The sequence below is a fragment of the Silurus aristotelis genome, assembly GCF_946808225.1.
Source record: "Silurus aristotelis genome assembly, chromosome: 2".
NCBI lineage: Eukaryota > Metazoa > Chordata > Actinopteri > Siluriformes > Siluridae > Silurus > Silurus aristotelis.
The window spans coordinates 9,374,180-9,386,509 of NC_139575.1; the positions used below are offsets into that span (position 1 = coordinate 9,374,180).

At 37.0% G+C, this 12,330-nt stretch overlaps 1 protein-coding gene across 1 annotated transcript; it reads right to left on the minus strand.

The window, feature by feature from the left end:
• Positions 1 to 1,012: 1,012 nt before the first annotated feature.
• tspan1 (tetraspanin 1) lies at positions 1,013 to 12,046 on the minus strand. The gene is made up of 7 exons (XM_083527276.1): positions 11,999 to 12,046; positions 11,820 to 11,882; positions 6,196 to 6,405; positions 5,903 to 5,977; positions 3,293 to 3,908; positions 1,495 to 1,578; positions 1,013 to 1,391 (listed from the first exon to the last, which is right to left on the minus strand). The coding sequence occupies exons 2-5, from the start codon at positions 11,874 to 11,876 to the stop codon at positions 3,690 to 3,692; spliced, it is 561 nt and encodes a 186-aa protein (XP_083383402.1). The 5' UTR covers positions 11,877 to 11,882; positions 11,999 to 12,046; the 3' UTR covers positions 1,013 to 1,391; positions 1,495 to 1,578; positions 3,293 to 3,689.
• Between the last annotated feature and the right edge of the window lie 284 nt (positions 12,047 to 12,330).

Consider the following 12,330-nt stretch of genomic DNA (forward strand, 5'->3'; position numbering starts at 1 on the left):
AAGTTCTCTGGACAGTTTAAGTTTAAGGTGTTTGCATCAAGGAGGAGACTATTTGAGGTGCAGAGAAAAAGAGATTGATGTTGGAGGAGTTCATGATGCCATCTGTCGAACATGGTGGATGAAATGGCATTGTGTTGGGGGAGTGTTGGGGCTGCAAGTGAGAGGTTTTGTACAGGGTACAAGTAGTTATAAACAAGGAAGGCTATCACTCCATTTTGCAGCACCATGCCATGAAAATGGCTCAAGAAAAATCAGCTGGAATTCTGTCTGTAATGGATTTGATGTGCAATCAATGGATCTTACACTGATGAAAAAATTGCTAAATCAATGTTCAGGAATTGAAATCACTTTGGATTACTTAAATAAACTGACTGCTAGAACAGCAAAGGTCTGTGAGGAGTTAATTTTAGCAAATGGTGGATTCACTGATGAAATCATGGTTGGAGCACATCTTTTAATTTCAGTCGGTTTGATAAGCTTGTTTTAAGTGTATATTTTTGTTTATATTGCTACTTACTTTGATGAATTCCTAATTTTATCAGTGGTATGCATATATACAGTAAGTTCTTATACCAGCTTTGACTTCTTAAAAATCCGTACTCATTTGTTTAATAATTGTTTGGCGACATCCAAATATCATTCATAGTGTGAAACTTGATCATGTTCTCCATGTAGTTTTGAAAATATATACTTGTTTTTTAAGAAATTCATAATTGGGGCCTCATATTTACCTAAAAAATGAATGACATTCAAACAGTGTTTTAAGTTTGTTTGTGGTACAGGCTCCTCACAGGCATTATGACAATTAAGTGCAAGTTTGTCATAATTAATTCACGTTTTTGTCCGTTTCTGTATTTGATCAAAGTGAAAAGTCAAACTTGCTAGCGAAGTTTTAGACAAAAAATAAATAAATAAATAAAGGACAAGGTTAAAAAATATATTTTTGTGCTCTCTTAAAAGAAAATCCATCAACGTATGTTTATAGGCAGAGAACGTTTGTAACGAAAGCTTCTTTTTTGTTTATTTTTTTATTTTTATTGACTAGATTCAGCTACACTGACAGCTGAATTGTTTTCCCACTCTGCTACACACAGAAAGGATTTTTACAGCTCTGAAGTTACACAGTTGAGAAAAAAGGCTACATCTAGAACTCTCAAATATACTTTGGCTTGTCTGCCAGGTTGAACTTTTTGTTATTGTATAACCATGCAGCAGAGTGTTTCTGTATCAGCGAGAATTCCAAAAGGTCTTTATGATGTGAAGAACCCTCAATTATTCAAAACCTTTTGGGGAAGCTTTTTTTTCTCCCTTGAAGTATAATTCTGATTCACTCAACTGGCATCTTTGTCCAGGTAACAGAACAGGTACAAGGACACAAACATCGCTCCAGTCTAAAGGACATAAAGGAACACAGACAATGGGTACATTTTGTATATTTAAAGAAGTTGTTTATCTTGATTTTATTAGAAATTTTGATTATGCTTTTGAATTTACCTCAATACCACCAACCCCTGCTGCAACTGCTCCCAAAATGTAGAGTCTTTCATCTAGGCTTCGTAAAATCCATGCAAAACAGCCCTGAAGAAAGAAAAAACTAGTTCTATAAACTTGACCAGTCTTAAAGTTTTATAAATATACACAATTTTGGACACAAAGTTACTTGTAGTTTATAGGTTTAGTCTTATGTCTATGTGATGAATGTGCTTTGTGTATTAGCTTGTCATAAAACAAAATATGTACATTAAAAAAAGCAAATATATACATATATATATATATATATATATATATATATATATATATATATATATATATATATATATATATATATATGAAAAGAAATGAAAATTGGATATACTTTAGAGTAGTCAGTGTGCAGCTTGTAGAGCAGTACAGATTTACAGTCCTCTAAAATTAATTCAACGTACAGCCATTATTGAGTACACCCTAAGTAAACAGCTGTGAGCACCATTGTTCTGTAGCGCTGCCTTAATCCTCCTGGGCATGGAATTTACCGGAGCTGCACAGGTTGTCGCTGGGATCCTCTTCCACTCCTCCATAATGACATCACAGAGCTGCTGGATCTTCACCACCTTCCGCTTAAGGAAATGCTCAATAGGGTTTAGGTCTGGAGACATACTTAGCCATTCCATCAACTTCAACTTCTTTAGCAGGGCAATGTTCATCTTGGCGATGTGTTTGGGGTCGTTTTCATGTTGGAAACCAAAGAAAGGGCCAAAGGAAGGGCATCATGTTCTGCTTAATTATGTCACAGTACATGTTGGAATCTATGTTTTGCTCAATGAATTCAATAAACACTAATGCAGCCCCAGAACATGATGATACCCCCACCATTCTTGACTGTAGGCAAGACACAATTTTCTTGGTGCTCCTCACCAAAGATTTGCCACACATGCTGGACACCATCTGAGCCAAACAGGTTTAACTTAGTCTCATCAGACCACAGGACATGGTACAAGTAATTTATGCTCTTAGACAGGTTTTCTTCAGCAAACTGTTTGTAGGCTTTCTTGTAAACCAGCTCACAGTAGCAGAAGAGGCTTCCTTCTGAGACGACGGTTATGCAAACCGACTTGTTGCAGTGTGTGGCGTATGGTGTGAGCACTGACAAGCGGACCTTCTGCTTCTGCAACTTCTAAAGCAATGCCGCAGCACTCATGCGTCTTTTCTTTGAAGCCAGTTTTCGCACCTGACGCATAGCACGAGGACTCAACTTATTCGATGGACCCTTGCGAGGTCTGTTCCGAGTGAAAACCTCTGTATGACCCTGTCCACTGTACTGTAACTCAGTTGCAGGGTGTTACTGATCTTCTTAGAGCTTAGGCCATCTTTGTGGAGAGCAAAAATTCTAATTCTCTAATTATCAGTGTGTTCTTTACCATGAGGTACCATGTTGAACATCCAGTATAATATATAATACATGATGTACATAGTATATGCTGACTATGTATGCGGTTTAAATAAACAAGGAACTTGTTTATTTTGAATAAAGCTATGAACAATAATTACTTTATTTAATTAACAAAAAAATATAATCGTTGCCAAACTGTATGAGGATAAAACATGCTGTTAACATGCACACCACACACCATTTTCTTGAATAGTTTTCTATAACAGTATCCGTCTAATGTCGCGTTCCTTGAAGATAGTGTACACGTAGTGTACTTTAGTGTTGTGTGGATAAAAAAAAAAACACAGTATAAGGCAAATTGCTGCTACTTTTGCAATTATGACTTTCAAGCAATACAATTAGTTTGGCAGTGTGCTTTCTCACCGGTATCATGCTGTTCTGCGCGTTCTCCAAATTACATATAAATGTTGTGTTTACACAACAGCTGGGATGGTAAATCTCACCATAGTGCTTCAAATAATAGGAGCCGATGAAGTCGGTGTAGTTATTAAAACCACAGCAGTCCCACTATCATGTAACAAAACAGGAGAGAAGACGTGTTATAGAGTTGGAACATGTAGTTAATGTGTGTGTCGCTTCATGGCTTCATGGCTGGGTATCAATCTGAAAGCACTATGTACATTTTTGTTACACTCTCATTGCAAAGTCCCTTCGGCAGTTTATTTAGTAAGCCAGTTTTTAACTCATATATTACCTTTGCCCACATTACATTGACCTAAAGGTGATCTAAAAGGACAAGAGATGATATGAATGATATATTCTAGGTATCCACAATTCTGAGGTGCCTTAGGCATTGTGGTGCACAGGATCGTTTAATGGCATCTCTGCAATCATGCCTGCACTGTAGTGAAAGATGCTCTGCAATTAAGCCTTGATTTACCTTTGTCATGGTCATGTTCCAGAGGCTGGTGAAGTGAAAATCTCTTCCATATTGATCCTGCAGGACAGGTTTGCCCCATGAGCTTAAGAATTTTTTAATCTAAAAGAATAATAAAAAAAACAAAAAAAAAAACAGACAAGGGTAGATGTGCATGCTTGTTTTAATTCATGCTAACCTATTTTCCCTTATTGTGCTTCTTATACGGCCATCAATACAGCCTGCATAGGTATTCAGCCAAAACAAATAAAGACTTCATGCAATAACACTGCACCTGATTATCTCCTGTAGGTTCCGATCATAGAAAATTTCCATATATATTGATGCATTTGGAAGGGACGGTTTCAAGCAATTATGTTAAATCAAATTATCATTTCATGCAGCAAAAGCCATCCAAACAGATACACTGATGAGGCAGAATCTGGCAGAAAATGCACTGCCAATTCTCTGCCTCTTTCTTTGTTGTTTCTCGCTCTGCTTTGGTTAAAGTGATGGGGAGGGGGCATGCATGACATTTTTGTGAGAAAGATGGATGGATTGGGGGAGTGAGCAAGTGAGGGGGGTCATCGCAAGTGGTCCTCTGTATGCCTGGGGGGACGTGCAGACAAGCGGCAATTAAAAGACCCCCCTCCGTTCCCCAAGAAAAAAGCAGAGGAACACAGATCAGTAGGGTTATTATGCACTAGCTTGGCTAATCCATCACCGTCCTCGATGGCAGGACAAAGTACTGTTGGGAAAGTGAGCCCGCTAAAAGCCGAGATCACTAGCGCTAAAGTGGAGAGTGCAACTCAAAACTGGCACATACCTCAGACCTGCTGAGAAAGACATATTCAACAATAATACAGGCAAAGAAAACTCGACGCCTCTATTAAATCAGTACTCATACAGAAGTGCTGTTTGAAGTTAGTTCTGCATTCCTGTGTTGTCTTATACAGAAACATAGTGTTTGTTGGAGAGACTGAATAAAAATATATAAATGTAGGATTGCAATGTGATATGTTTTTGCTAATTTATTGCTCGATTTCACTGAAGCATGCTCCCACGAGGTGAGCAAAATAGTCCCCAATTTGCCTTTTCACACTTATCTCTGTCTATACATATTAGGTTTCTGATTTATTCTCGAGCGTCAGATTGCAGCAGAGAATATGAGCAGTGCCACTATACATTCAAACATGTCAGGACTTATCACTCTAACCGGTACTGATTGTTCAGGTAGATGCGTATACTGGTCGAATTTACATTACAGTGATATTGTAATGCATTCGTGTTCCATATTAATCTAAAATGCAGCAGACGCAGTCGGTTACAGACAAGCATATATATTATTAAAACGACAATTTCTTGTGGCACTGAAATGAATAAATGGACATTTAGGTGTCAGTGATGGTGACAAACAGCACATTAAATGAGCTTGTGCATGTCTAATGTTCCCCGTAACTGTTCCCCTAGACTGTCCATAATTCAAACATATGTCCTTCTCAGGTCCTTCCCGTTTCCTAATGAATAGTTTTGGCATAACTGAATATGCTGATGAGCTGTCATTCATTCGGGGAAAATGCTGTGTGGAAAGGAATTATTTGCATCAACAACAACAACAAAAAAAGGGCGAACTTTAATGTAATAGCTTTGATGACATTAGAACGTAAATAAAACCAAGCATCGCATTTGAGCGATGAGATTCGAATTTGCCTAAAAATGTTTTATTTTCTTGATTTAAATGCATTATTTCCCTCAATCGCTTTCCATATCTCACTCAGAATTATTATAGGTTTCACTAAATGGCCACAGCAATATATGTAAATCGACTGTTTTGCATATAAATGCTTGAACTTGAGTTGTAGAGGTGAATAAATTGCTGGGAATGAGAGTGCTGGCACACAGCTTGGAGCAATCACACAGTCATTAAGAAGCAGAATGCACAGGAGCCACTGCCAACTCCACATATTTAATAATGCTCAGAAGAAAAAAAATGGATAAAGTGTAAAATAAATAAATAATAATAATAAAAAAAAACATGTACATGCAAATAAAAATAGGCAGGAACAGGAAAACTCAGAAGGAACACGAGGAGGCCGTGACCTCAGAGCAAAACTTACATATGTAGAATAGGCCAGCGCAAACATTCCAAGGGTCAGCTCTGAGATGAAAATGATGACGATGATGGAAAAGAACTGTATGGGGAATGTGGAGATTTATAATGAGCATGGCAGTACTATCAAGTAATTAAATGTATCTGAGGTCATATGGCATTGTGCTAATGCATAGGAGAACTTTACATTTGGTAAAAAGTAATTAAAAGTAATTTAATTAATTAAAAATGTTTTAAATGAAATAAAACAAAATCATGTCTTCATATACAGTGCTTGATCATGTAATTGTTTTTCATTACCATTATCAGGAGACATTTGCTCTCTTTTTTCGCACCACAGCAACCCAAAAATCCCAGCAGGACCATTATAATTCCAACAACAATGAAGTATATGTCAACTTTGATGGTATTTATGGCGTTTATAGAGAACACTCCGAGTGCGTTTGAGCCCAGTACATCTCCAGTTAAACGCAACCAAAACCCAACAGCTATCAAGCCTCCTCCACCAACCTGAAAAAAAAAAAAAATCTCATATTAATTTAAACAATTTTACTTTAATATTGAGCAGCAACTAAAAACATTGTGTTTTAAAAATGCTAATTATACAATATGGACAACACCTAATGAAGTATAAATATATGATGTTATATTTAATGTTGTACCGCACTAAGATACTGTATTTACAACCTCAGTTCTGTGTTATGTGAGAAATAAATTGTGGAAAAACAGTTGGATTTATTGTTACCATCACAAAGCTGATCATCCCAAAGTGTTTTATTCTTCTTATACCACAGCCAGTCATCAAAATATGGGTTTATTATTGAATGATGCACTATTTTAACATTATTAGATACCTTTAACTAGTATATAGTTCTCTGACAGCTTCTTGTTTATTCCCTCTTGAATTCAATAAGAAAGAAAGAAAGAAAGAAAGAAAGAAAGAAAGAAAGAAAGAACGAAAGAACGAACGCACGCACGCACGCACGCACGCACGCACGAACGAACGAACGAACGAACGAACGAACGAACGAACGAACGAACGAACTCTTTCCTAAGGACTTTTCTGTTCTGTTCTGAGTGTTACTAAAAGCTAAGACGTCTTCCATAAATAGTAAATCAACGTCTCTTTACAGACAAGTTTACCATATTAATAAATACCTTTTCTTAAAAGAAACTATAATGTATTTGATAGATAGATAGATAGATAGATAGATAGATAGATAGATAGATAGATAGATAGATAGATAGATAGATAGATAGATAGATAGATAGATAGATAGATAGATAGATAGAGTGAGGAAAATAAGTATTTGAACACCCTATTTGAACAAAGCTATTTTGCAAGTTCTCCCACTTAGAAATCATGGAGGGGTCTGAAATTGTCATCGTAGGTGCATGTCCACTGTGAGAGACATAATCTAAAAAAAAAATCCAGAAATCACAATGCATGATTTTTAAACTATTTATTTGTATGATACAGCTTCAAATAAGTATTTGAACACCTGAGAAAGTCAATGTTAATATTTGGTACAGTAGCCTTTGTTTGCAATTACAGAGGTCAAATATTTCCTGTAGTTTTTCACCAGGTTTGCACACACTGCAGGAGTGATTTTGGCCCACTCCTCCACACAGATCTTCTCTAGATCAGTCAGGTTTCTGGCCTGTCGCTAAGAAACACAGAGTTTGAGCTCCCTCCAAAGATTCTCTATTGGGTTTAGGTCTGGAGACTGGCTAGGCCACGCCAGAACCTTGATATGCTTCTTACAGAGCCACTCCTTGGTTATCCTGGCTGTGTGCTTCGGGTCATTGTCATGTTGGAAGACCCAGCCTCGACCCATCTTCAATGCTCTAACTGAGGGAAGGAGGTTGTTCCCCAAAATCTCGCAATACATGGCCCTGGTCATCCTCTCCTTAATACAGTGCAGTCGCCCTGTCCCATGTGCAAAAAAACTTACTCATCATTCTTCTTTCTCCAAACACGTTTAGTGGAATGATGACCCAAAAGTTCTATTTTGGTCTCATCTGACCACATGACTTTCTCCCATGACTCCTCTGGATCATCCAAATGGTCATTGGCAAACTTAAGACGTGCCTGGACATGTGCTGGTTTAAGCAGGGGAACCTTCCGTGCCATGCATGATTTCAAACCAATGACGTCTTAGTGTATTACCAACAGTAACCTTGGAAACGGTGGTCCCAGCTCTTTTCAGGTCATTGGCCAGCTCCTCCCGTGTAGTTCTGGGCTGATTTCTCACCTTCCTTAGGATCATTGAGACCCCACGAGGTGAGATCTTGTATGAAGCCCCAGTCCGAGGGAGATTGACAGTCATGTTTAGCTTCTTCCATTTTCTAATGATTGCTCCAACAGTGGACTTTTTTTCACCAAGCTGCTTGGCAATTTCCCCGTAGCCCTTTCCAGCCTTTTGGAGGTGTACAATTTTGTCTCTAGTGTCTTTGGACAGCTCTTTGGTCTTGGCCATGTTAGTAGTTGGATTCTTACTGATTGTATGGGGTGGACAGGTGTCTTTATGCAGCTAACGACCTCAAACAGGTGCATATAATTTTGGATAATAAATGTAGTGGAGGTGGACATTTTGAAGGCAGACTAACAGGTCTTTGAGGGTCAGAATTCTAGCTGATAGACAGGGGTTTAAATACTTATTTGCAGCTGAATCATACAAATAAATAGTTTAAAAATCATACATTGTGATTTCTGAATTTTTTTTTTTAGATTATGTCTCTCACAGTGGACATGCACCTACGATGACAATTTCAGACCCCTCCATGATTTCTAAGTGGGAGAACTTGCAAAATAGCAGGGTGTTTAAATACTTATTTTCCCCACTGTAGATAGATAGATAGACAGACAGACAGACAAACAACTATGTCATTGCATATATATATATATATATATATATATATATATATATATATATATATATATATATATATATATATATATAAAGGCTATTGAAAAATGTTAATTATTAAATGTTGAGTATTAAATGTGCACATTAATACAAACCTTTTGTTAATGTCTTATTAAAGGATATTATAATGATTATGTAATATATAATGTATGATACAAGTACTAGATTCATAAAAAAAATGATATCCAATGTTTGCCCCCAACCAAATAAAATTTCCTCTTCACTTTCAAGGTACTTGGCATTCGTCTTTGGTAATTCATTAAACCAGTGTATAAGATAAAAACATGTATTTGATTATTCAGATTGTTCCCTTCTTTTCCGTAACCCACAGCTGAAAAACAGTCCCATCTGGGTCTGTAGTAGACTTTCTTTATATTTGGGATTTAATGCCTTCACATTCCCAGTTCATTATCATCATTACAATCAGCCTCTCTTATCCTTCACATTTTCCCATTCTCTTATTCTATCCCCCACAATACCTGAGGCAAATGTGCAACATGTGGGTCATTAATTAATGGTCATTAATTTATATAAAAAAAAAAAAACCTGCATAACAAACACACAAGTCTCTCACTCTGTCTATAGGCCTGGAGCATCATGTATAATGGTTTAACCTTTCCAATAGTAGTGAAACCCAATGGCACTATCTGTATCTCTATGTAATTAGTGCTCCAAATATCCGTGTCTGTACCGGTATATAGATTTAATCCTGAAATAGGTGTTGCCTGGAAGCTGGAATCCAATTTAAACTGCAGTTACCATGACCAGGCAGTTACTAAGGATGAATGAATGGAAACTGTAAATGTGCTCATAGTGTTTACATTAATAAACACAATGTTCCTTTGTCTCATCAGCTTTGTATTTGGCTATTAACAAGCCCAAACGAGAAATAAAGAAACCTCTTTCTCAAGAGTCTTGCAGGGTTCAAGGTTCATTGTGCACTTTAGTCTCAATCACCTTTCTGGCAAGAATTGAATTTCAGCATATATTCATTCTATCTTTTTAAGACTAAGCTCTAAATAAATAATTTTCTCATTTTTAAATACAAACTTAGACCTCTGTGGGTATTATTAATATACAAAAATGACATGTTGAACTCTAGATCAGTTTTCATTTTTGTTGCAGCAGCAGCATACGGTATAATGAGAGGGTTGATCTCAGTGTGTGAGTTCAAACATGCCACTGTAACCATGTCTAAAGCCTGACAGTTTATGTCAACGGCAATCACAGCTGTCACAGCTGGTCTTTTGATTGTGCTGCATGTCTAATAAAGCATACATGACTCCATAGTACCTTATTTCTGACACCAATTTTAACATGGCTTCCAGAATAGTTTATGCATATATCACGTGGCATTTTTCCCCATCTGCTTTTGATAATCAGCACAGCTCACGGATAAACAAATATGACAGGCATATTACTCTCAGGTTCCTATCTCCAAATGTTTCCTGCTGCCTGTCAAATTCATTTTTTGCCATTGTCCTTTTCTTTCCGGAAAAACAGGCTCGAACCTCTAATAAAATACAATGTGTGGAGAATGCCGTGCAAGGAGAAATTGCGTCGTAGATATTACATGTAAATCAGTTTAAAGGAAACGCAAAAGGAAGAAGAAAAAAGCGCAAAATGCAGAGGACAGAATGAACTGCCGAGCAGCAGAAAAAAGGCCATGAAGATCCCTAAAGGGCAGGATCTGGAAGGACAAAAATAGAAACCCTGCCATGCTTGAAGGGGACAGGAAATAGAAGTGAAAGTACCATACATCAATAAAAAATAGAATTTGTAATCTTGGGATTCCAAAGCACGATTGAGGCATTCGTTTTATACTTAATTTCACCGGGGAGTTGCTTTCTGAGAAAGTAGAAGCTATTTGGCTTGTATTTGGAAGTGACTCATTTCGTCCCGGGGGATTTTTCTGAGGCACTATCGCCATTAGTGGTCTAAATATAAATCTTTCTGTGTGGAGCTTCTTAGTGACAATGTCCAAATAAAGTGGTATACAAAACGAAATTGAATTTAAACTATAATAGCAAACCCTGTATACTACTTGAACCTCTACATTTCAGAATCCTACAGTCAGATTGTTATTGAATTGGCCTCACAGGCTATGAGAAGCTCATAGCAATCATGAATGGCACTCAGGCTAGGTATGCAAAGATGCCACTGCTGATAATAATGTGAAATATAACCACTAATTAGCATAGTTTCCAGTTTCCTAAAATATATTTAAGATATATTGAGACAGTAAGATACACCTTTTTTTTTTTTATAACTTGGCTTCAGTATCATCCGAGTCTTTTAACAGGTCCATTGCTCAAAAAGTCTAATCACAATATATCATAAAGCACATAGAAAATCTAGTTTAAAAGGCCAAAATATTTTATTCCCTTATTTGTTTATTTATACACATATTGCTAATTCAAAAAGTATTTGACAACTTATAGAACATAAACCTGTGGAGTACCATCCAAGTCAAACCTCAGCAAGCTCAGTGGTCTGGTCTCAAAATGGCATGTACAATTGCATTTAGGGAAATAAAAAGCCTCTTCCCTTATTCTATGAAATCACCCTTACCAACTAAAGCATACAAAATGGGTAAGAGTGCAGATTCATCTGCTCTACAGCATCTACGAGCGATTACAGAGTTTCATCTCTATTAGCTATCAAACCAAGTTGGGAAAATTAGAAGCTTTCAACTTAATGAGATGAAAATTGCTGTAAGTAAGAAACTGTAATTGCCTTGTTGACGATATAGACTTCGCTGCAAGCCTGTGACATCTAGTTTGAAAGCGCCTTTGTTATATGTTTGCATTACGGGGAGTGTAAATTACTGTGTGCATATTCCCAGACAAACTGAATCTCTTTAATACTTTGCACGTCACATAAAAATCTCGGGCTATAAATACGGAAATGTAATTACTCTTTTAAATGCCAACACCGCCCCTCCCATCTTACGCTTACATGCATACATTTAATGAGAAAACACAAAACGCTTACCAGGATTAACAAGTTGTACACAACCATTAAAACTTTGGCGAATTCAAAGAAGCCCATTTTAATCTGTAAAAAAAAGCAATAAAGGTAAGTTTAGCGCAGACTCGCAATCACTGAAACAGATTGTGAAACACTGAAAAAAAACAACAACAACATAATAGAATTTTTGTAAATGAACGTACCTACTTTTAGGGAATTGTCGATGAGACAGTGGGTGGCACAGGTGAGTGAAGGTGAGTCAGGTGAAGGAAATAAACAGAGAGAGAGAGAGAGATGAACATAGGTAGAATGGATGTGGTATATTTTGTGATAGAGGTCACCCAAGTGGTCAGAGGCCTGATTTCCTGCTTCAGTACTAAGACACACCTATTGAATCACCACATTGAAAGAAGTGGTCTTCATCTGTCATGGCCTGGTGGAACTATCTAAAAGCAACGGGTAACATAAATTAAATGAAAAACTAATTTGTGATGTGTGATGCATGCAAATTAATAATCAGGACAAAATAGCATAT